This window comes from Sinocyclocheilus grahami, unplaced genomic scaffold (genome assembly GCF_001515645.1).
Source record: "Sinocyclocheilus grahami isolate Dianchi unplaced genomic scaffold, SAMN03320097.WGS_v1.1 scaffold368.1, whole genome shotgun sequence".
In the NCBI taxonomy this organism is placed as follows: Eukaryota; Metazoa; Chordata; class Actinopteri; order Cypriniformes; family Cyprinidae; genus Sinocyclocheilus; species Sinocyclocheilus grahami.
The window spans coordinates 579,456-605,200 of record NW_015505547.1 but is presented as its reverse complement, the minus strand read 5'-3'; the positions used below and the strand labels follow the sequence as shown (position 1 = coordinate 605,200).

Sequence of the window (25,745 nt, the reverse complement as noted above, 5' to 3'; positions counted from 1 at the left end):
TATTTTTTTTATTCATTGACACTCATGTAAAGTCATTTCTAAAAGTCTAACTATATCAGTGGACACGGAGAAGGAGTTGCAGACCAGTCTGGTGAGACAAAATTATATCCAGAACAGATTTGTATATCTTTTTACAGTAATATACAGTATATGTCATATTTTTCTTATTCATTCTTATCACTTTATTGCTCCCTGCATCTGCATTTAATTCTGTGAATTTGTATAAATGTTTTTACTGAGGTCATTTGGCATTACCTCTTGGCCCATTCAGCTATAATTGAATGTTCTAGGAGTAAGCTAAGACAGTTTATTACCAGACGCAGTCAATGCTAATTCTCCAATTAGGTTTTATGCTATCCAAAAATTCTGAGCTTTATTCGTGTTTTGGGAAATCGCAGAAATAAGTGCACTTTTTAAATTGTACAATATCACCCCCTAGTGGAGAGAAATGCTTACTTATGGCCAAATTTTTTTACTACAATTTACACATACCTAAACTGCAAACATCAGTTCTCCCTTTTATTTTATTTTAAAATAAATGTTATGTTATGTATGTGTAGAGTATGTATGTATACATACTCTACACACACACACACACACACACACACATACACATTTATAAACACACAAAACTGAAAAAAAAAACTGAATATGTGACAGTTATGTATGTGTAGAGTATGTATGTATACATACTCTACACACACACACACACACACACACACACACATACACATTTATAAACACACAAAACTGAAAAAAAAAACTGAATATGTGACTGCATCGAATATATGATGTGTCACCAATAATCTTGGTGGGTGGTGGCTTGTAAAATCCATGCAGTATCTTTCCATCTACTGTCTATTCCTCCTAAGCATTCTAAAAAAAATCATCAATACCAAAATATTACAAACAGAGCTAGATTCAGTAGAGTCCTGCAGCACCGTTTTGTCCCTGTCGGACAAAGCCCATGCCTCTTTGGTGTCTAGCCAAGCAGCTTTACTGCTCAGAAGCCAAGCTGCCAAGCCACTGTAGGAACATTGGCCAGCATGTTACTGATAAACTCCTCAAGGTGGCAAATTACAGTGCTGCCAGAGTCTCTGCTCATCTTGGCAACACGACCACTTTTAGTACAGAGCTAGTGCTTTTGGATCATTGCTTTCCCTATATACTCTTTCTTACACACACATATATTCAAACAGGAATGCTGTTAATCATTTCACATGCAAAAGTGTTAAAAAGTGTTAACACAGAAGCCATGAAGGCACAGCAGCAATCTATCTATCTATCTGTCTGTCTGTCGGTCGGTCGGTCTGTCTGTCTGTCTGTCTGTCTCTGTCTTTCTGTCTGTCTGTCTGTCTCTCTCTCTGTCTGTCTCTTCATTAAATGCAATTATCCATCATGGTTTTCAGTTCAGCTGTGCAAATTATGCTGTTTTGTGATGTATTGGTGGTATTTAGAGTGAACTGATCTGTTCAAATGCTGTCATCTTGATAAAGTTTGTTGTTTTTGAAAAATGCAGTTGATCCTTTTTAAATAATGAGTAGCTTGACAAGCTCCAGTCAGAAGTGGCTTCCACAAAAATGATGTGATGTGCTCTAAGGGCCCAACGCTTTCCCGCATTCATGAGAGGAAGGCCCTTTCAGTGTTCAGACTTTATACTTTACAAAGTCTCCCTTTAAAACGTAAAAGATTTTCTCAGCATTTTCACAGTAACTATTTTAAACCGTCCTCTTTGCACCAACTGCAAAACAAAGCCCCGAAGATAAAGCAGCAGAAGGAGGGAATGAAGAAAAAACAGATAAGGAAAGATTAAATACAGTTGTATTTTGTTTTCCAACATGCTCGAAGTAGGGCTAAAATAAAAGATATATCCAGACTTGACGTTGTTCAGTGGGCTTACTTTTTTTTTTGTGACATTTAAATAAGCCTTGGATTTAGGGGCATAGTCGACAGGCAGCACAGAAAGATATACAGCCAGAAGATGGATCATAGTGAGGACACTTCAGAGGGAATAATTCACACTTAGCGGAGCTCATTGTCGACTACAATTATTAACTGACATTTAAATGTCCCTTGCTAATATTATGTTAACCTATACATCACCAAGCCCACTAGGAGGGGATAAATAAAACAAATGGCACACACTAGAGAAAGGAAGGATGAGGCTAGGCCAGATTGCTTCATGCAAATCAGTTTCAGCAATTTCTTTCTCAAGTGTTTGTAGGTGACCAAATACTTATTTTCCCGAGGAATTTACCAATTAATTCTTTAAAAATCCTACAATGTGATTTTCTGGATTTTTTTTTCTCATTTTGTCTCTCATAGTTGAGGTATACCTATGATGAAAATTACAGGCCTCTCTCATCTTTTTAAATGGGAGAACTTGCACAATTGGTGGCTGACTAAATACTTTTTTGCCCCACTGTACATATATTACACATGGCAAATCTTTAATATTATTGATGCACAAATGACTTGCCAGCACGATAATCATCTTGCAATTTAGTGACATCGGTCTAATGCAAAAAAGCCTATCATTGCTAATAATATTGAACTAATTGATCACTTACATCCTAGAGTAAAATTCTAACTCCCAGAGGCACAGCATCTGAACAGTGTCTATTGCCAAAGTGTATACTTTAATTAACAAACTACTTCTGCACCATTAACTGACAAAAAAAAGAACAAAGTGCAGTACGGTGGCTGTAGGAAATGACTGCATTAAATAACTTGGGGTGAACTGCAGGGCTGAAATTGTGACCAGCTCCTAAGTAAATTGATTTTCTACTGTTATTTGTGTCTACACATAACCCTTGATGCGGTGCATTGGTTAGACAACAGCTAGAAAGGGTGTACTATAGCCTTATAGCCATACAGCAGATCAACATCAATAATCATTAAAGACATTCAGATTGTTGGCAGATCCATAGTGGATTCAATTCAGCCTCATGTTCATTAGGTGACTACATTAAAACCAGTGGCATCATAAATTATATCATACTGATTTTTAGATACTTTCCCATCATCCTGTGCAACAAACACTGCTGGTAGCAAGATAACAGTTTACTGGCCATAATAGGTATAATTTGGCCATAATAGGTAAAAACATTATATATATATATATATATATATATATATATATATATATATATATATAATGAGTATTTAAATCTGTAATTTAGCATTATTCTTGAAGGATAGTCAATAGTTGCATAGCTTTCAACCTGTAAGTTTTATCTCAAAATTCTGCCACCAATCTCCATTATAACTGCCCAAGCTTCTCGTAATAACATAGCGCTCATTGATAAACAATCTTCAGTAATTGTATTTTTATGCTCCACAGAACACCTGTTTGCAAACAGCACATAAGCATGAGGTGTAGATACTTTCACCAAAATGTATACTGCGGGTTTGTTGTAATGCTGCTATGATGTCCACAGTTCATTTATCTCCAGTGTATTATGTTATTCGTATCATTTGGATACAACAGATGGTGTGGACCACACATCAAAAAAATAAATAAATAAAAAAATATAAAATGACACAAATAGTAACTCCCCAAGCCATAGAGAAACAACTAAATGGCTCTGATTATCACACAACAGATTGAGATGCTGAGATTATACAGTATCATAGTCATAATATGTATATGTTATCGATCATAATACGTTTTTATCACTTTTATTCCTGAGGAACACACATATACATACAGTATATATACCTATATACGATTAATCACACTCAAAATAAGTTTTTGTTTACAAAATATATGTATGTGTATTGTGTATATTTATTATGTATATATAAATACACATACATACAGTATATATTTTGAAAATATTTACAGGTATATACATTTATATATTTATATTCTTATGTTTTATTTTATATAAAAATATATATTTAATATATAAACAACATATTTTTCTTAAATATATAGATGCATGTGTTTGTATTTACATATACATAATAAATATACACAGTATACACACACATATATTATGTGAACAACAAAAACTTTTATTTTGGATGCGATTAATCGCGATTAATATATATATATATATATATATATATAAAGGACATTATCCATTTCCTAACACACAAAGCAATGAAGTGTAACATTCAAAATATAGGTAAAACACCTGCAAAAAAATAAATATGGAAAATTCCTTCATATTAATACATGTTGAACAGACAGAGGTGAAGAAAAGAATTCCTTCAACTTACAGATCCTGACAACATTGGGATCACCTTACTGTAAATGTTCCACAGGAGAGTAGTTCTGTCTGACTATATGCTGTGAAGGGGAACATCTGTCTTTCATGGTGTTTCAGTGAAATGATAGGCCAGGCGTGTCCACCCGTCCCTGATCATTACCACTCACCAATTATGTCCTTGGAACATTCAATATTGATGACTTCATCCTTCATTTTTTCACATTTCACCACAGAGGAGTCTATCTCACAGTACGATACAAACACGCAGAACAAGCTTGCAGATTTGTTCTGAACAGGTTCAGCAAAGTCATATACAAAAGAATCTTAGGCATGAGTACATAAGACACTTTTATTTTTGCTTACACCACACTAGAGCTATAATTGCTGCAGCATCCCTGAGTTATAACTGCAACAGTGCAGATAAGCAACTGAACTGAGGTGCCAGTTCTATAACAATCACTCTCAAAGCAAGCAATATGTTCCTCTGACATTTTCTCCATTTGGGCTAATACAAGACTCTTACACAACTTTTAACAGCAATTTCCTTGTTGTTATGTTTCCTAAGGAAATGCCATTAAGGCAGTCGAAGTTGATAAAATCTACATAGAGTGCCTTGGATGTGAAAGAAAGAGCAGTGAACATTACCCAATTGCTTCAGAATGCTCATGAATATCCTGAGATTTCCTCTCATTCGGAAGACCTTATAAATGAAAGGGAAAGCTGATGTATATCTTTAATATGGGTAAACAAATGCTTTGATCATAACTCTTTGTAGAAGGTATAAGCAGGTAATAAGCAAACCTATGAACAAAGTATACTGTGAAGTGTTAGAGGTAGGTATTGCATATTAATATTTAATTCATAGCAGTAAAACATAACTGTTGTTAAAGTCCAAAAACATAACCTGATCATGCATTTCAGAATTTAATATTTAATATTATATATATATATTGTATTTGATTGCAAATTTAGGTTGTTTTCAGAGCTGCAGTCTCCTATAAATGGATAAATGTGAAATTTTAAACAGCAGGGGTCAGCGCTGTCCTAGTTTCTTTACCTAAATGAAAACAGCCCGTAAAACAATGACAACAAATAATGCTTGCTTAATATGTAGCTACAGATTCTTGCATACACAAGATATTAACATTGTTCTAAAAGCACAAAAAATTGATTTATTATATGTGTATTATTACTTGAGGCACTTTGTTGAGTCTGGAAAGTATGCATTAACATAACACTAGAAACTGCAACAACACATTTCATTCTGTGCACCTGCTGCTGGAATGCTGCCTACAACACTATGCTTATTTGAAATAGGAAAAAGAAGCCATTTATCATCCACTTTCAGATTTAAGTTGAGGAAAAGAGGAGTTATAAAATACAATGTTTACATTCAGTTTTTCTCCAGTGCCTTGCACAGATTTATGTACATTTAAAATAGTCAAAATACACATCAGCTTACAAGATATCCACACGTTTCGTTCCTTTGTTACAGGACAGCTATAATAATATGTTTTTTTACAATGTGAGTTTTCAGTATAGGCATCACGGCAAGCCAATGGATAAATTGAGCACTGATGCGGTCTCTATTTTGTCTTAACCGTCTTAACTTCACTTCAAAAGACTAAAAACATGCAATTTGAGCTACTTTGGATACAGACACTATACTCCATAATTACAACACAGCTCAGGGGAATGAAGAAAAGAATAGAATAGAGTGGAATGGCTGAAGTAAAGAGAGGCAGCGAGTGAAAGAGAGAGGGGGAAGGGCCACACATGAATCTATAAGAGCCCAGGCATTGGCTTCATCGCTTGTGTGACACTCACAGTGAAACAAACCCAAACCTCACCCACTCTCACACACAGTCACACCACATGCTGCAGGACCGTTCGCTCAGGATGGCCACTCACAGAAAATGCCACAAAGCGTCAAATGTAGCTTTCTTAATCTGTTTTTTTGCTGCCTTATTTCAAGGTGAGTACAATTTACTTCACTTTTGTTCTCCTGCAGATGTTTGGACCCAACTTTGCATTACTTCAGATGTTAAGGGAGAAGCATGTTATATTTACACTGTGCTTTGAGAGGTCTTATCTATGCCTAACTTTTAGTAACTATTAAAAAGAAAACTTTTAATGTAAAAGTTTCAGCGCTTGCTATAGTGCATGCACGTCTCCACTCCGTTCTGCTAGTTCGCTGTCTGTGAAGCTACCACACCCCTTTGCATCACAGCAATATGCTGTAAATAAAGTTGATGAGTTTCCTCTCAAGTTAATGGCTTGGGATCAATTGATTCGCTCTCTCCCACACAGTGTATCTGTGCATATATTATATCACCAGGTGGCCGTGTGTGCGTCTGTATTTGAATTAAAGAGTCCATCTGTTGTTATTCCATTAGGCATAAAGAGGATTTTGTTAATTTGGCGGACTATGAAGCATCCAGGTGTTCAGAAGACCCTGGGCGGCAAAAGTTGTGGACCATATGATGTAATACATATTTCAAATTCAGTCAGAGACAGAAACAAACACTCTGTTTACATTACAAGAGCTGCACAGGGAAAACCACAAATAGCAGATACAGTGGTGCCAAATTATTTTCTGAATCTATATTTATGAATTATTAGTGCTGTCAAATTATTAAATATGCGATTAATTGCATCCAAAATAAAGGTTTTTGTTTACATAATATATGTATGTGTACTGTGTATATTTATTATGTATAGATAAATACACACACATACTGTATATATTTTGAAAATATTTACATGTATATACATGTATATATTTATATTTTATATTGTATGAATTATATAAATATATTTAATATATAAACATAACATATTTTTCTTAAATATATACATGCATGTGTGTGTCTTTATATATACATAATAAATATACACAGTATACACGCATATATTATGTAAACAAAACTTTTATTTTGGATGCGATTAATCGTTTGACAGCACTATTAATTATTAATATTTTCTAAAATATCTAAACTTATTCGAGAAGCAAAATTGCATTAAATACGTTTAAGTTAAACTTAAATTTAATTTTCTATTTTTTTGTATTATTATTTTAAGCCTTCATCAAACTAAATTTATTTGATAATTTATTTGATACTTTTATTTATTTTATAATTTATTAAGGTTTATAGCTTAAAACAAGAATATGTTTTAAACTATAAGCTATAAACCTCAACTTAGAATCACTTATAAATAACTTACAATTTTGCGTCTCATTAAATTCTGTAGATTTGGACTGTAGATTTTGAATTTTAAGTAAAGAAAATATGGATTCCATATTTTTTATATATTCCATAATAAAAAATAATTCTATTAATTATTATAAATCCATGCATAAAATGATATTTAGCTACATAAACATTTAATGTAGATTTGGACTGTAGATTTTGAATTTTAAGTAAAGAAAATATGGATTCCATATTTTTTATATATTCCATAATAAAAAATAATTCTATTAATTATTATAAATCCATGCATAAAATGATATTTAGCTACATAAACATTTAATGTAGATTTGGACTGTAGATTTTGAATTTTAAGTAAAGAAAATATGGATTCCATATTTTTTATATATTCCATAATAAAAAATAATTCTATTAATTATTATAAATCCATGCATAAAATGATATTTAGCTACATAAACATTTAATGTAGATTTGGACTGTAGATTTTGAATTTTAAGTAAAGAAAATAAGTAAAAAATAATTCTATTAACTATTATAAATCCATGCATAAAATGATATTTAGCTATAAAAAATTTAAATGATATTTAGCCATATAAAAACACTCAACCATGCAATAATATGAGGAAATATCAATGTTTTATTTCAAATCTATTATTTCATCAATTAAGGTGTCAAAATACTAGTAAAGTATGTTTATTTTCCAATGCACATTTGGGGCAATGCATGCATTCCCTTGCATACTCCCGACAACCAAGAAGAGCTTTCACTCTCATTGGCTAAAGTCCCATAACTCAGTTATTGTAGCTTAAAGAGGTAAGAGCTCTGCTGATAATGATGCTTTGGCAGAGAGGGAAGGGGTTGAGCTGCTCAAGGAGTGTCTGATTAGAAACATAAGAGTCTGTCTTTCCTCCATATGTTTGCTGCCCTCTCTATGGGTGGAGACTATGTGGGGCCCACACTTGAGGAAAAGAGGGGCTGAGGGGTCAGAGATCGGGGGGGCATGCTGTTACAGAGGGAGAGAGAGAGAGAGAGAAGGCGGTCCAAACTTACATTCCTCCTTCCCTTTAACTGGATTGTTTGAGTCTCAAATTCCAGCATCCCTAAGGGAACGCTCAGTGTAGCAGCAAACGACCAGGCATCATTTAGTCGAGCATTGCAAAACTGAACAGAATGTTCTATACCATCATTGATTTCTCAACCTCAGAGAGACAAAAAAAATATGATGAGATGATGATCTACAGTAGACTTTAGGATATCATGACCCAGCAATGAACAATACTTGTATTGCTTTTATTAATCTAGGTGAATGTTTTTTTTTCATACACTACCTTTAAAAGTGTGGGGTCAATACGATACTTCTTTTCTTTTTTTTTCAACAAGGACACATTAAATTGATCAAAAGATTGAGTAAAGACATAGTTACAAAATATTTATATTTCAAATAATAAGTGCTGCTTTTTTAAATCCATAAATATCCACAATAATAGTGTTCTAAACATTGATACCAATAAGAACAAGAAATATATCATGAGAATTAAATCAGCATATTAGAATGATTTCTGAAGGATCATGTGACTCTGAAGGCTGGAGTAATGACGCTGAAAATGCAGCTTTGCATCACAAGAACAAATTACATTTTAAAATATACTAAAATAGACAACAGTTAAATTGTAATAATATTTCATATTACAGCAGTTTTTACTGTATGTTTGATCAAATAAATACAGCCTTGGTAAGCATACGAGACTTCTTTCAAAAACTTGCTGAAAACCTAGCTAATGCTAAGGTGTTTTTGGTAGTTGTGAGAGCATTGTTATGCACTTGCTAAGGTGTTCTCAGTGTTTTCTAGAGCATTCTAAGTGTTTAGTGACTGCTAGGGTGTTCTCGATGGTTTCTAGAGCACTCTAAGTGTTTAGTGACTGCTAGGGTGTTCTCGATGGTTTCTAGAGCACTCTAAGTGTTTAGTGACTGCTAGGGTGTTCTCGATGGTTTCTAGAGCACTCTAAGTGTTTAGTGACTGCTAGGGTGTTCTCGATGGTTTCTAGAGCACTCTAAGTGTTTAGTGACTGCTAGGGTGTTCTCGATGGTTTCTAGAGCACTCTAAGTGTTTAGTGACTGCTAGGGTGTTCTCGATGGTTTCTAGAGCACTCTAAGTGTTTAGTGACTGCTAGGGTGTTCTCGATGGTTTCTAGAGCATTCTAAGTGTTTAGTGACTGCTAGGGTGTTCTCAATGGTTTCTAGAGCATTCTAAGTGTTTAGTGACTGCTAAGGTGTTCTCAGTGGTTTCTAGAGCATTCTAAGTGTTTAGTGACTGCTAGGGTGTTCTCAATGGTTGCTATATTGTGTTCTTAATGGTTGCTAGGGCATTCTTAGTGGATAGTGACTGCTAGAGTGTTCTGAATGATTGCTAGGTTCTTCTTAATGGTTGCTAAGGCATTCTAAGTGTTTAGTAACTGCTAGGGTGTTCTGAATGATTGCTAGGGTGTTCTTTAGGGTTGCTAGGGCATTCTAAGTGGTTAGTGACTGCTAGAGTGTTCTGAATGGTTGCTAGGGTCTTAATGGTTGCTAAGGCATTATAAGTGTTTAGTGACTGCTAGGGTGTCCTTAATGGTTGCTAGGGCATTCTAAGTGGTTAGTAACTGCTAGGGTGTTCTGAATGGTTGCTAGGGTGTTCTTTAGGGTTGCTAGGGCATTCTAAGTGGTTAGTGACTGCTATAGTGTTCTGAATGGCTGCTAGGGTCTTCTTAGTGGTTGCTAAGGCATTCTAAGTGTTTAGTAACTGCTAGGGTGTTCTGAATGGTTGCTATGGTGTTCTTAAGGGTTGCTAGGGCATTCTAAGTGGTTAGTGACTGCTAGAGTGTTCTGAATTGTTGCTAGGGTGTTCTTAATGGTTGCTAGGACATTCTAAGTGGTTAGCGACTGCTAGGGTGTTCTAAATGGTTGCTAGGGTCTTCTGGATGATTTTGAGTGATGAAGTCAAAAGAGCCAATCCCCAAGAATCGTTGGCATTCTGGTTCACCTTCAAATGTAAGTCTATGGGATTTATTTTTGCCCACCAGGAAAAATTGCAAGTCACTAAAAAAAAAGTTAGTTTATGACCAAGAATTGAGGACATATTCTTTGCCTTTGATAGGCAAAAGCGACAGATGTACTTGAGAGGGGGGTTGGAGGCATATGCTTGTGCATCTGCTGTAGTAAAGCTGATCTCTCATAGCAGCTGAAGAACTGTCAGTGTTATCAAGTGTGAAGCAGGGCATGATGTAGCGAGAGGGCTGTCAGCTCCAAGAGAAACCGCGACGTGGGACCTCACCAAGCAGCGTGAGCAGCCTCGAGGATCACAGTACAGATGTAGAACAAATACATACCACTTTATTGACACCCACACCCCTTCTGTCTTTCTTTCCTCGCATGATTGGTTCCGTTATCATTCCTTCTTCCCTACAACTTAAAAGGAATCCATCCTATCCTGTTATTCAGGTATTCCTGGGGTTGGAATGATGAAACATTTCATGACTGGAAATTCCCAGAGGCTTTGAGGGAAAGGCAGGGATAGTAAGAGAATAAGAGATGTAACTTCCTGTTATGTGATGGGAAATATGGAGGGAATGGGGTGAAGACGAGTTGAGGAATAGGGGGGATGGGGGCAGATAGATATAACATCTGTGTGGAAGGGGGTTGTAGAAGCGTTCCCTATGGTTGTAAGAGGCTCATTTGTAATGTTGGGGGTGGTGCAAGTGCCTGAGTGAATTGGTCTACACGTGTTTTTGTTTGTGTGGCCAACTATTGACGTCAACTTTTCACCTTCAAACAAACACATTTAGTAAAAAGATGTTTCTCTTTCTGATGAACACAGATGTGCATACTTAGAAACGATTGTACAGAAAGAAGAGAAATACAATCAGTACTGTCACAAAATTTTACAAAGAAATTTTTAATTAAAAACTCATGAGTAAAAGACAGAATTTTCATTTTTTGGGTGGACTATTCCTTTAATTTGGCTAAAGGTTTTCTTTAATCGTCCCATTTTTGCCTCTATTGTAGCCAGATATTCATTCCCTGTGACCCTGATGCTAACACGTCTCTACCACTCACTATGGTGTGTTTTGAGATGCATTAAATTTGAAGAAAAGGCTCATTCTTGTTCTCATGTGAGCACAAAATCTTTTTTCACATCACAACTGAGTTACTAATATCCCTTCTGGCAAACTGGAGCCATGCTTTCATATGATTCTTTGAGTAATGGGCTCTATTGTGCCTTCCCTCCATACAGGCCACTGTTATAACAGAGCTACTGATATGGTTTAATTTATTCTGTCATCTACTGAACTATGTAGTGCCTTCGGGTGCAAAGTCTTTAATGCTTTCAAATAGTTTGTACAAGATTCAGTTCAGTGTACAGTAGTTTGTTGGTACAACTACCAATGCTCAGAAGTTGCTCTTTTACTGTTCTTTTAATGTATGCATTATATATAAAATAATAATTTATGTATTTTTCTATTGCTGCAAAAAGCTATAATATTATCTATTTTTATATAATGTCTAGACAAAATGTCTAATACCTGTCCTACAAATATACGTAAAATTACAAGTAAAGCAATCGCTTTCGTTATACAATGGAAAAACATACAGCAATCATTCAACAAGAAATTCACTGAACAATCAATACCAGACACAAGTCATAGTAGTGTAGAAAACAACACCAAAGATGTAATGAGCCTTCCACAAGGGTCCACAAGTAACCGACAACAAAGGCAAAGTGTACTGTATATTAAGTTGCTGTCACCTCCAGATTCAGTATGCTTTCTATAGCACAGGACAACAGCTGTGATGGGCAAGTGTGTTATAAACTGCAGTGAAATTCATTGTTAGCATGCCATCTCAGTTTTATCCTCCACACTCTTCGTTTGCCCTTCAATAGTCTAAGAACCCTCTTATTATCAAGAAAACAAAATATAAGATCAGTTGGCTATATGGAGACAATTAATTATTGTTGTTACTTTCTAAGTTTTTAGATCAGAATTTTGGCTTCTGGGCACTTTAAAGCACCAGTATTTGGATGGTTTTGAAAGAAACTATAATGTTCTTCTGTGATTCCCATTTTTTTCTCTGTTTTCCTCTTTTTTTGCATTACTGTTCAAAAGAGGTCATTGGTATATATATATTTTTTCTGAATAAAAACAGGTTGTGCTTTATCAGAACGGCTAAAAGATAAACTTCATTAAAACCCATCTGTCTGTCAGTTTACAGGAATGATGGAAGGAAGTGAAGCAGAGCAAATGATTCCAGCCAAGGGTCAGTTTAGGGTTATCTCTTTATCTATGCACTGAAAGATACCTAATAAAATGTTTTAGTTCAGCATGCTGTCCACTATGCAATGCAAATCTTAAAAAAAAAAAAAAAAAAAAAACCATAGGCATCATTACATCTGTGTTGGTTAATAAGACATTCGTGCAGTTGCTCTGTTTGCAAGTGCCTCTAAATTTAATTAAACCATCAAAACAATACACCTCTGAAATACCAGACACACACACGCCTGATACCACACACACTGTCTCCGTTTAACCAATTTATAGGAAGGGAAATAAACAAAGTCGTATCAGGCTGGTAGGATCCCATGCAGGGGGAGCGAGTGAATGAGTGAATACCGCTGAGGTGAGGTCATGCTAGGAACGAGGGGCTCAGAGAAGCAGGAGGGTGGACTCTGGAGTAGAGGCGGAGGAGAAAACAAGATTTTAATATGCCCATCTGGTGACTTCAGCTAATGGTGATGGAAACAAAACCCTTTGCATGAATTAATCTGTAACGTCAGAAACGCTCTTTCATAGCTCAGGAGTCCTAAACATAGAAATAATTTAAACAACTGCTGGCATGCAGCTAGAATATACAGCTGCTATACGGTAGAGTTATAAAAACTCTAATTTTCATATTGAAAGGTTATACTGAAAACTCATGGCAAACCTGACCACAGTTTGAGATGCTATTAATATCTCTTCTGAAGGTCTAGAGACTGGGTTCTTTCTCTCAAGACAAGAAGGTAAAAGTCTCCATTGGCTCTTCATTTAATCTCATTGCTGGCAAGGAGACATAACTGAGATATTAAAGAGATATTAACCAGATATTAAATCACATTTGTGCTTTTTTCTTTTAGAAACATGCAAAAAGCAAATAAGGGATTCACACGGATTCTAAGGATAATAATGAAAGCAATATTTGTAAGGATAATATCCACAGCAAACCCTAGCTAGTTCATTTGAATGTCAGTAGACAAGAGAAATATTATACATTTCTTTAGTCAGCAATACTAATAAAATGTCTTGCAAGTGACAGAGTTTTGATGACAAACAATTTACTGTTTTAGTACCTATAAATTCTCTGGTTTAAATCTTTTCATTAATCAGCCAGTTACTCATACATTGGAAAGTGTATTACACAGAAGTGGAATGTAGGCTATTATTCTTGAGAAGCTACATAATCTTGCTTATAAATCTAATTTACAAAATACTACGGATTTGCATCACTTTTTTGGTCAAAACAAAGAAGCGCATGCAAATAAACCCAATTCATTCTTTAATGAATTTCCCTGTGAAACGCTGAAGCATGGAAAAATCTAGATGCTAGCATCAGGATACAGTTACATATGCTTTATCCTGACTTATAAATATAATAATACAAGCAGAAGAGATTCATCCAAGAGACAAACGCTACCATATCATATCATATCATTACTTCTCATGGCTATTTAATTTACAGGCAAAATAAAAACATGGGAAATCTCATTTGCTGACTTCCAAAAATTTGGTGTATGACCAATCAAAAGATCCATTAGAATTAATTAGACTGGTGAACTTGAGAATAGTTTGCTGCATGCTCAAGAGAATTATGCAAATAATGCTAAATAATCGTTTCATTATAATGATGGAACGGATGTCTTAGAGCACACTAAATCATTCTGACAGTGATCTGACTCAGTACTGTCTCGCTTTAGGTTTCATGTGTATCATGCTGAGCGCTGACACATGACCGAAGACAGAAAAAGATCTCTCTTTAAAATAGAATCACTCCTTTATTCAAAACATCTCTAGCAGAAAATCACATAAATCACATTTTTCAGCACATAATTCATGTGCAAATGAGAAATGGCTCCAGAAAGACATAAATATGAGTCTTTTATTTCCTCTTTCCATCTCCCTGCCTCCTTTTCTTTGACTATTCTTTTCTTTTTAACCTCTGACTGAGGGGAGTGTGTTGAGGCAGGGATGGGGTCAGAGGTCAGGACCTCTTGTAGCAGGGAGGAGGAGTGAGGTTACGGTTGTATTAGCTCAGTCTGTGCTGATGTAACCATGCTCAATTAGTCTATTAATTACACACAGGACATTTAACTCATTGATTCGAATCGGTGCAGCCCTTGGCAGAGCTGTTCAGAAATTAGGTCAGTGTTCATTCCTCTGGCTCTGAAAAACATTATGCAATTTAATCGACTTGAACCAGAGTTAAGCACGCTAAGCAAATGCTAAACATTCCTCTGATTTCAAAGATTGAGTTTTGTAAGCTTCATCAACTACAGCACCAGCAACATTTTAAAGGAAGCATAGGAGATAGGACAGAATAAGAAAAATGTTTGCCAGACAGATTCAAGCGCACCTCGCCCACATAAGCTCTATGGCGCAACGTGTTGGCTCTAACACAAGTTTTTAACTCATACACTACAATGATTGTGGGTGATGAAGACAGAAAACAGCTCAATTAAATAGAGGCGGGAAACAGAGAAAAAAATTTAACTGAAATGCTAATTGGATTTGAGTCTATGGAACACTGCCAATGCAATAATATCGTGACAAGATTTTAAACAACACAACATTGATGATTTACAGCTCAGTTAAGGCTTATTCATTCTAATAATTTTATCTAACTAGACACATTTCCAAATAAAATATGTGAGTGGTGCCTAACCAAGGGGATAGTAAGATTTTTTAATGTTTTTGAAAGAAGTCTCTTATGCACACCAAGGATGCATTTATTTAATCCAAATCACCATTAAAACAGTGATATTGTGACATATCATTACAAATCAGCATCAATACTCTTACACTCAATACTCAGTCACCAGTGTCACGTGATCCTTCAGAAATCATTCTAATATGCTAATTTGCTCATTTTTCATTATTTTCAATGTTGAAAACAGTTATGCTGCAATATTTTTTTCAGGGTATTTTAAGAATATAAAGTTCGAAAGAACAGCATTTACTTGAAATAGTTTTTTGTAACAATGTAAAAGTCTTTTACTGCTCTTTTGAGCAATTTAATGCATCCCTGCAGAACAGACCTATTCATTTCTTGCCAAGATCCCTCCTTCAGTGCACGCCTATTGTGTATCTTTTGCTCATTTTATTATCTGCCAAACAAAGACTGAATGTTTGAGAAATATTAAAGTTAGAGTATCACAACTTAATATCATGACACTTTGAATGCAGTTAGTTTGAATGAGCCGCCCTGATAACATTTACCTTAAATTTCAGCTGTGATTTGTGATGATGTGTATGACGTTTCGGACAGAATCATCCGTGGGGATGGTGATCCACTCCTTCCAACAGCAAAGGTGCACAGCAAAGGTAAAAAAAAAAAAAGGAAAATAATCCATGCTAAACTCAGCAAAGGAATAAATTAAACATTAATACATTAATGGATTAATAAAGGTGCTATTTGGACATAATATCTTCTCTGCCTTCTCTGTAATTAAAAACATGAATCACTTTTAATTCCTTTTCCTTTGTTTTCCCTTGAGTTTTGAGCTGATTAACTTACACAACATGAGCCAGCAAAAAAGCAAGAAAAATATCTAGGTATTTATGACCAAAACAGGTGATGTTGTTGTTTTAAATGACATTACAATTCAAGTTTGGTTTGGATTAGATGTTATATAATTAATCCATGTGTAAGTCTAAAAAGTAGAATTTACCTCACTAAACTATGACCATGTTCTTCACATTCAAAATTAAACTGTATGAGAAAAACAACTCTTTCTGACAATGACCACAACACTTGGACAAGTAATTACAAGTATATTTCTCACACAGAAGATCCCCAGATCCAGATTTTAATTTTACCCACCATGTCACCTGATTCAGAGACGACACAACCTGAGACCACTGAGTCAACTAAACCTGAAACAAAGACCCCAGATCAGACCGACCCAAACCCACCTGAAAAAAACAGTGTCACTTCTAAGGTGGGGACACTCCGTACTGTACTTCAGAAAACATCATCAAAGAATTCATTATTTGTCAAGCTCCATCCATTATGTGTATGATTAAGAAGACTTCTAGTCCTTTATTTGTGTTTATTTTGCAGGTCAATGTGGTCTGCGTGGATAAGATACCGGTGCGATACAAATATGATGTGCTGCTGAAACTAAAGGCCTCCTCCACATGTGTAAGTACTGGTCTGGATTTATCCTGTGATAATTGGGCAGAATCTGGGGAAATAATATTATATAATAGTAGCAGTGCTGATTCTAGATCCCTTCTGGCTAGTTTTAAAGGGGGTTGAAATTAGGTAGAGAGTTGGAAAACTCACCTAAGCTTTAGTTAAACTATAGAGACCAAAACACACCAGTAGTACTCAAAATGATTCTTAAAAAATTTCATCCAAGTAACAAGGTTGCGAGTAGCCTATCTGCACCCACATTGTGCAGAACACATGATTATTAAAAATAAAAATAAAATTTTTAAGTAAAAAATATTTTAGATTGTTTTATTATTATTTAACATTTCCAAAGCCCAGAGCCTAATTTGATAACCTACATTATATTATTTTAGATTACTATTGTGAATATTTCACCCTAAAAAAAAAACATAAATGGCATTTTGCTTAAATCAATGAAAGCAATTTTTATTACCATAATGTCAGACTCTATTCCGTATTGTTGCATTAAAAGACTGTTGGTTTTGAGCAACTCCTGTGTCTCCTCGTTTCCTTGCTCCAAGTGACACGTGACACATAACATTTTTGCATTGTATTGTTATATTCATGACAGTTAAGCACTTTCCCCAAATTCTCATTACCATAAAGCCATAAAATATATTAAATTGTACAATATTATATACTTACAAAAATGTTAAAGGGGTCATATGATGCTGCTAAAAAGAACATTATTTTGTGTATTTGGTTTAATGAAATGTGTTTATGCGGTTTAAAAGTTCAAAAAACACATTATTTTCCACATACTGTACATTATTGTTTCTCCTCTATACCCCGCCTTTCTGAAACGTGTCGATTTTTACAAAGCTCATCGGTCTGAAAAGCAAGGTGTGCTCTGATTGGCCAGCTATCCAGTGCACTGTGATTGGCTGAATACCTCAAGCGTGTGACGGAAATTTTACGCCCCTTACCATACTGTGATGCCCTGTCCGGCCAGAGCGACGAGACAAAAACATTAAAACCTATTATAAAATAGGCATTTGTAGCATCCAGTGGGGACATAATTACTGATTATAATGACTTATACTGTCTTTTTATGCATTGCGTTAACATAAAACCATGTCTGCATTTGTGATCGGAGAAATGACAAACAAGCGCTACTCTACACTGCTCAAAACTCCTGTTTTGAATCATCAGTGGCAAATCATACATACTGTGAAAAGTATGAAAACATACTTACAAAAACATACTTACAGTCTGTGAGTCAGAACAGCCGGCATTGTAGTCTACTCTCCCAGGATCAGGAAACAGTCCTCCATAAAATGTGCTGCACACAAAATAATATTTGGGTTGAACTGTTCTGGAACAGTGTTGTAAATACAACTTAACCACTGATTTCTAGTCGTGTCCTCTTTTGGAAGGCCAAACAAAGTAGTTTTGCTTTCACAACGAAACACACAACGGGCTAGAGTGAGCGGAGGCTGGCGGCTTGAGTGAGCGGCGGCAGGTGGGCTTGAGAACGGCGTGTCCGGCGGATTCGACGAAGGAGCGGCCGGCGGGCTTGCGGCAACCACATGTAACGACCTCGGGCTGGACTCCGCTTCGTCCACGGTGAAAGCCGATCCGGCGATCCACAGCGTGAAGTTGATGTATTCCCTCAGCGACCAGCACGGATCAGCTCAAGACATGGCGGCAGCAACAATACTACAGCGAGAATAAAAGTTACGCCTTCTTTCTTTGCGTGAACATTTGGGCGGTCGTTATGCAAATCTTCCCACATCGTGACGTAGACATGTGGGGCCGTGTTAGAATGAGCCGTTTTAGGTAGGCGTGGTTGACTCTTAACTTTTATAAAAAATATCTCTTTGGATTTGAGAACTTTGCAGATCTTCTTTATGCACCAAGAGCTTGTAACACTTCAAAGAGAAAGGAAACATTTAAATTGCATCATATGACCCCTTTAAAAAAATTATATTTAAATTGTAAAGCACTTGGACACATAATGGCATCATTTGTTGCATTAATGTACTGTATACTGTTTTAAACAAAAACAAGTATTGCATTAATGTAAAAAAAAATCATAATTATAAAAAAAACTATTATAGTAATAAATATTGTCTTTGAGAACAGTGGAAATTACAAAAAATATCTGGAGTGTAATGTGACCACATGTTTTCATGAGAATCACCAATTAGCAATCACTCAGACATACCCACACACCTTTAAATTTCAGAAAACCCGCACTAAAGTGTGATCAGCATAATCTACAATAAAAACAGAGCCTTTAGTCACAGACAAAACAATAGAGAGACTGCTAAGCGTGTCTTCCTTTTGCCAACTATGACTTTATACAAGATGTTTAAGTCTTTTTACAAGTCATCCTATAGAGACCCTAAAAAGTGTGTTATGCTATGTGCTAAGCTAAGGTCTCGCTGGGTGGACCCATCATAGATGGGTCACACAAGTGTCCTTGTGGCCTGCACATCAATGGCATTCCATTACACGCTATGGGCGGCGGCAGTTCGGCATTCATGCCAGGAACTCTGCCAAGACGCACAGTCAGGCCTCTAGGTTTAGTTTCAGAGCCAGTAAAGAGTCTCAATAGAATAAAGTATCTATTACTAGTAGTAAAATAGAAAAAAAGACATCATGAATGACTTGCATAATACATAAAATTCAGAACAAATTTGACACTTATTTTAACAAAAAAGAAAATCAATTGTTTAGCAAGTGAAGGAAAATTATGTAAGTTAAACTGTTTCTGTCTTATTTATATATTGTAGCATTTATACATTACTTTTAATTTTTGAAAGTTTGCTCAGTTTATTAGCAACATAACTATCGATTTTAGTATTTTGATATTATTCTAGAGTTAATCATAAGGATTATGATCAAAATGGGAATTCTTCTATTCGCCAATGGTCCCTTGGAGAACTGTGATTGAGTGGAAGGGGAGGCTGTTGCTAAGAGAGAAAACCTGAACATACAGGCGTCATATTACACCACATTCCAGGAAAGAAAGAAATATGAGAGATTGAGAGAAAGAAAGGGGAGAAAAAGAGAGTAAGGCTTAATGCATCACTCTGCTTTCTTTTCATCATGTTTACATGTTAAATAACCACACACATACAGTATACATACATATACTGTATATGCATTCAAAAGTGTCCTACACGTAGTCAAAAACTCTTTCATCCAATAGGAAGAGACTAAAGTCAGGATACAGAGTGTTCTAGAACATCTGTGCGGTGAAGACTGCAAACTTGAAATCTATCAGGAAGACAACACGGATGAGATCATTGTTTATGGAGACAGCATTGAAGGTTTGTGTTGTCTTCTTTTTATTATTTATTTGCTTGTTTTATATTTGTCGAATATAGAAAATGTACAGCAAAAACACTGCTATCAATGTCATAAAACCACCAGATTAAAATATCAGTTAATTAAAATTCATGCTTGTGAATTTGACTTGATATAGGCCCACCCGACCAAATAAAAAAGGATATTTTATTAAATATGATAAGATATATAAATCTAATATTATGGATATGAAATACAATAGAGATGACATTTCAAACAACCATCTATCTGTCTAATAAACCATCAAACTTAAATTATTTTAAAGCCAACATTCAACATATGTGACCCTGGAGCACAAAACCAGTCTTAAGTCGCTGGGGTATATTTGTAGCAATAGCCAAAAAAATATTGTATGGGTCAAAATTATTGATTTTTTTTTTCCCCAAAAAATCATTAGGATATTAAGTAAAGATCATGTTCCATGAAGATATTTTGTAAATTTCCTACTGTATAATATTTAATATGTATAATATATTAACACTTAATTTTTGATTAGTAATATGCATTGCTAAGAACTTCATTTGGACAACTTTAAAGGCGACTTCCTCAATATTTTGTTTGGGTTTTTTTCACCCTCAGATTCCAGATCTCAGCCAAATATTGTCCAACCATAACAAACCATACATCAATGGAAAGCTTATTTATTCAGCTTTCAGATTATATATATCTCAATTTCGAAAAATGGACCCTTATGACTGGTTTTGTGGTCCAGGGTCACATATATCTTATTATACTAGTTAAAAAATTGCCATTGAATTTCTTTGAATTTCAATTCATTTTTACATATTCAGACTATAAAACTTCTACATACTGTCTACATCTCACTTCAAATTCAGAAATTGAACTGGAATTTAAAAATTCTCTGCAGACTAAATTTATTGCCAAAAATACAAATATAAATCAATAAGTGACTAATATGGGTGTATGTTAAATATTCCAGTGCTGTGAACAATCAGAATAAAATCTGTCATTATTTCATATATTTTGTATTTATTCAGCTGATCCTGAAGGAATGGCTGGGAAGTTCAACAACGACAACATCACCGATAAGGTCAGCAACGCTGAAAACTTTGTCATGTAATGAAGTAAGCGGAGTGAAAAAGAAAACAAAAATAGACCGTCCATATCAATAATACACACCCTATTAGGCCCCTGAATCAGAAACACTGCCTATTTTACTATGCGGTTTAGTTAAGGGGTTAAGTTTGGGTGAGGTACGACTGTAACTCATTATAAGGGTAAACAGCTGTGCTGACAAATCAGATTAACACACTCTTTGACACTTCACACAAACCTAATTCCACGTAATTCACACAATATTGTAACACAAAGCTAACATATTTTGGAATTGGTCTGTGTCTAGGTGGAAGTAGAGGAGGCGGTGTCCCGAATGGGCCAGCACTCTAAAATTGTCCTGATCTCTCTTCTGATAACGGGTTTGCTTCTTGCTGCTTTGCTAATTGCTGGATACCTTCTAAAGACAAATCGAGGACAATCGAAAGGGCTACGACTGGTGAGTGTGACCATCTAATCACTGCACATTCCAAATGAATCAATAGTATTAGGGTTGAGGTAGGATCAATGCTCAGCATATCTATCCAATGTCTCGTCCCAATCAAGGCTGAGGACTCCTTTCAAGTGGATCAAGAGAACCAAGGCAACACACTGCTGTCTGTGGCTCCTCTGCCTCAACAGCAGCCTTTGGACAAGCCTATCATCAATGGAGAGTCTCCAGAATCTCCCCCCAACAATGGACACTCCGCCACCCAAATACAAGTGGCCGATACTCCGATGTAAGCGATTCGGAGTCAACATTAATCCATTGACCAACGTGAAGAGTAAACAAACATCATGGGTTATCATGCACAACTGCATTAGCTGTGATGATAAAAACTGTAACGGAGATGATGTTGAGAAAAACAGTGATGAAAGTACGAGAAACTTATGTGAAAAGACTGATTGCTGGGCAGCCTTTTAGATAAAAGAACCAAATCTGTTCCAGTTGAGCCTGAAATGTTAGCTGATGAATAACAATTCAGAAACCACATCAATTATACACAAACATTTACACTTTCAAATATGTTTGGACTCCACCAGTGCAAAACTTCTCTTGAGATCTTCCATGCTTAAGGAATTCGTAAGCTGCATATAATGAATAGGATTTGTATTATACAGTACGTTTAGATGAGCCAAAATCTGAAGTATGTACAGTATTCATACTAGAAAAGCATTCTCAAGTCTACAACTGCTGCTCTACATAGTGTTGGTGGTTACTAGCATGTTGGTTAACATTAATGTGTTAGCGATTACAAAATAACAATGAACAATAATTTTACAGCATTTATTAATCTATGATGATGCCAATTTCTATATATACAACATAATACATTTTTTAACGTATCAAGTTGTATAAATGAGCATTAATGTATTATGAAAGAATATGAATGAATGAACAATGCTATACTTATGAATTAACATTAACTTTGATTATTAAATGCTATAAAATTGTTTTAAGTCGCTGGGGTATATTTGTAGCAATAGCCAAAAAAATATTGTATGGGTCAAAATTATTGATTTTTTTTTTCCCCAAAAAATCATTAGGATATTAAGTAAAGATCATGTTCCATGAAGATATTTTGTAAATTTCCTACTGTATAATATTTAATATGTATAATATATTAACACTTAATTTTTGATTAGTAATATGCATTGCTAAGAACTTCATTTGGACAACTTTAAAGGCGACTTCCTCAATATTTTGTTTGGGTTTTTTTCACCCTCAGATTCCAGATCTCAGCCAAATATTGTCCAACCATAACAAACCATACATCAATGGAAAGCTTATTTATTCAGCTTTCAGATGATGTATAAATCTCAATTTCGAAAAATGGACCCTTATGACTGGTTTTGTGGTCCAGGGTCACATATATCTTATTATACTAGTTAAAAAATTGCCATTGAATTTCTTTGAATTTCAATTCATTTTTACATATTCAGACTATAAAACTTCTACATACTGTCTACATCTCACTTCAAATTCAGAAATTGAACTGGAATTTAAAAATTCTCTGCAGACTAAATTTATTGCCAAAAATACAAATATAAATCAATAAGTGACTAATATGGGTGTATGTTAAATATTCCAGTGCTGTGAACAATCAGAATAAAATCTGTCATTATTTCATATATTTTGTATTTATTCAGCTGATCCTGAAGGAATGGCTGGGAAGTTCAACAACGACAACATCACCGATAAGGTCAGCAACGCTGAAAACTTTGTCATGTAATGAAGTAAGCGGAGTGAAAAAGAAAACAAAAATAGACCGTCCATATCAATAATACACACCCTATTAGGCCCCTGAATCAGAAACACTGCCTATTTTACTATGCGGTTTAGTTAAGGGGTTAAGTTTGGGTGAGGTACGACTGTAACTCATTATAAGGGTAAACAGCTGTGCTGACAAATCAGATTAACACACTCTTTGACACTTCACACAAACCTAATTCCACGTAATTCACACAATATTGTAACACAAAGCTAACATATTTTGGAATTGGTCTGTGTCTAGGTGGAAGTAGAGGAGGCGGTGTCCCGAATGGGCCAGCACTCTAAAATTGTCCTGATCTCTCTTCTGATAACGGGTTTGCTTCTTGCTGCTTTGCTAATTGCTGGATACCTTCTAAAGACAAATCGAGGACAATCGAAAGGGCTACGACTGGTGAGTGTGACCATCTAATCACTGCACATTCCAAATGAATCAATAGTATTAGGGTTGAGGTAGGATCAATGCTCAGCATATCTATCCAATGTCTCGTCCCAATCAAGGCTGAGGACTCCTTTCAAGTGGATCAAGAGAACCAAGGCAACACACTGCTGTCTGTGGCTCCTCTGCCTCAACAGCAGCCTTTGGACAAGCCTATCATCAATGGAGAGTCTCCAGAATCTCCCCCCAACAATGGACACTCCGCCACCCAAATACAAGTGGCCGATACTCCGATGTAAGCGATTCGGAGTCAACATCAATCCATTGACCAACGTGAAGAGTAAACAAACATCATGGGTTATCATGCACAACTGCATTAGCTGTGATGATAAAAACTGTAACGGAGATGATGTTGAGAAAAACAGTGATGAAAGTACGAGAAACTTATGTGAAAAGACTGATTGCTGGGCAGCCTTTTAGATAAAAGAACCAAATCTGTTCCAGTTGAGCCTGAAATGTTAGCTGATGAATAACAATTCAGAAACCACATCAATTATACACAAACATTTACACTTTCAAATATGTTTGGACTCCACCAGTGCAAAACTTCTCTTGAGATCTTCCATGCTTAAGGAATTCGTAAGCTGCATATAATGAATAGGATTTGTATTATACAGTACGTTTAGATGAGCCAAAATCTGAAGTATGTACAGTATTCATACTAGAAAAGCATTCTCAAGTCTACAACTGCTGCTCTACATAGTGTTGGTGGTTACTAGCATGTTGGTTAACATTAATGTGTTAGCGATTACAAAATAACAATGAACAATAATTTTACAGCATTTATTAATCTATGATGATGCCAATTTCTATATATACAACATAATACATTTTTTAACGTATCAAGTTGTATAAATGAGCATTAATGTATTATGAAAGAATATGAATGAATGAACAATGCTATACTTATGAATTAACATTAACTTTGATTATTAAATGCTATAAAATTGTTCGTGTCAATGTTGTTCATGAAATCGAATTCATTAATGTTAACGAACTGAAACTCATTGTGAAGCGGTATCCTTACATTTTCAGGTACATCAGAATAGTTACTATTGTCTGGATTCAACAGTTCTTAAAATTAGGATTCTTATCAGATAGAATGGGCTTATCAGCCCTGGCCTTTCACTGACATAAATGTAGTCTCATTTTCAATCGCCTATGTTAGTATTTTGCATTTGCCACTCTTTATTTGATTCATTTTGGTAATGTACAGGATGCTTATGCATTTCAGACTTTTTTTGCATTTGGCAGATGCTTTTATATTTTAAAGTAGATTTAATCAGTATGCGTGTTCCTGGAAACTGAACTCAGGACCTTGGCATTTCTAACATTATTCTCTACAAGGTGAGCTGAAAAATGTGTAATATGCAAAAAGCTGTAAAGTGGTATCTCATAACACAAGTACTGCTAAAACTCTTGAGTGTCAGACATCACACACATCTTAATGGTAAAGACAAAATATCCGCTACAACAAACAACAAATTTGAACTTTACTGTTTGTGTAATTGCATATATTTTTATACAAAGTATATTTTGTTTTATACTTTTTTGGTTTGGTGAGTGAGTTCTTCTTATATTGATTTGTTTGTCATATCATTTCATTTATTATGGAGAAGCCAAATTTCTGAACCACACTCTTAAAAATAAAGGTGCTTCAAGCGATGCCATAGAAGAACCATTTTTGGTTCCACAAAGAACCATTCAGTCAAAGGTTCTTTAAAGAACCATCTCTTTCTTACCTTTTTATAATCTGAAGAACCTTCTTTCGCCACAAA

General features: G+C 35.2%; 1 protein-coding gene across 3 annotated transcripts; it reads left to right on the top strand.

Annotated features, from left to right (window-relative positions):
• Positions 1–6,057: 6,057 nt before the first annotated feature.
• LOC107549319 (uncharacterized) lies at positions 6,058–22,533 on the top strand. 3 transcript variants are annotated; one of them, XM_016230365.1, is made up of 8 exons: positions 6,058–6,192; positions 15,943–16,035; positions 16,552–16,652; positions 16,775–16,855; positions 20,046–20,166; positions 21,202–21,254; positions 21,567–21,716; positions 21,824–22,533. In XM_016230365.1, the coding sequence occupies exons 1-8, from the start codon at positions 6,093–6,095 to the stop codon at positions 21,998–22,000; spliced, it is 876 nt and encodes a 291-aa protein (XP_016085851.1). In that variant the 5' UTR covers positions 6,058–6,092; the 3' UTR covers positions 22,001–22,533. The 3 variants fall into 3 exon arrangements, with proteins under 3 accessions (XP_016085851.1, XP_016085849.1, XP_016085852.1); XM_016230363.1 differs by having other exon boundaries at positions 16,501–16,652; XM_016230366.1 differs by lacking the exons at positions 6,058–6,192; positions 15,943–16,035 and adding an exon at positions 16,137–16,266 and having other exon boundaries at positions 16,501–16,652.
• The last annotated feature ends 3,212 nt before the right edge of the window (positions 22,534–25,745 follow it).

What these genes read in the sequence shown, in the direction of transcription:
- LOC107549319 (XM_016230363.1), top strand. Translation starts at nt 6,093, where the DNA reads ATGCTGCAGGACCGTTCGCTCAGGATGGCCACTCACAGAAAATGCCAC. An exon ending in AAAACAGTGTCACTTCTAAG is followed by an intron (nt 16,653 to 16,774) that starts GTGGGGACACTC and finishes TTTATTTTGCAG; the next exon opens with GTCAATGTGGTCTGCGTGGA. An exon ending in ACGACAACATCACCGATAAG is followed by an intron (nt 21,255 to 21,566) that starts GTCAGCAACGCT and finishes GTCTGTGTCTAG; the next exon opens with GTGGAAGTAGAGGAGGCGGT.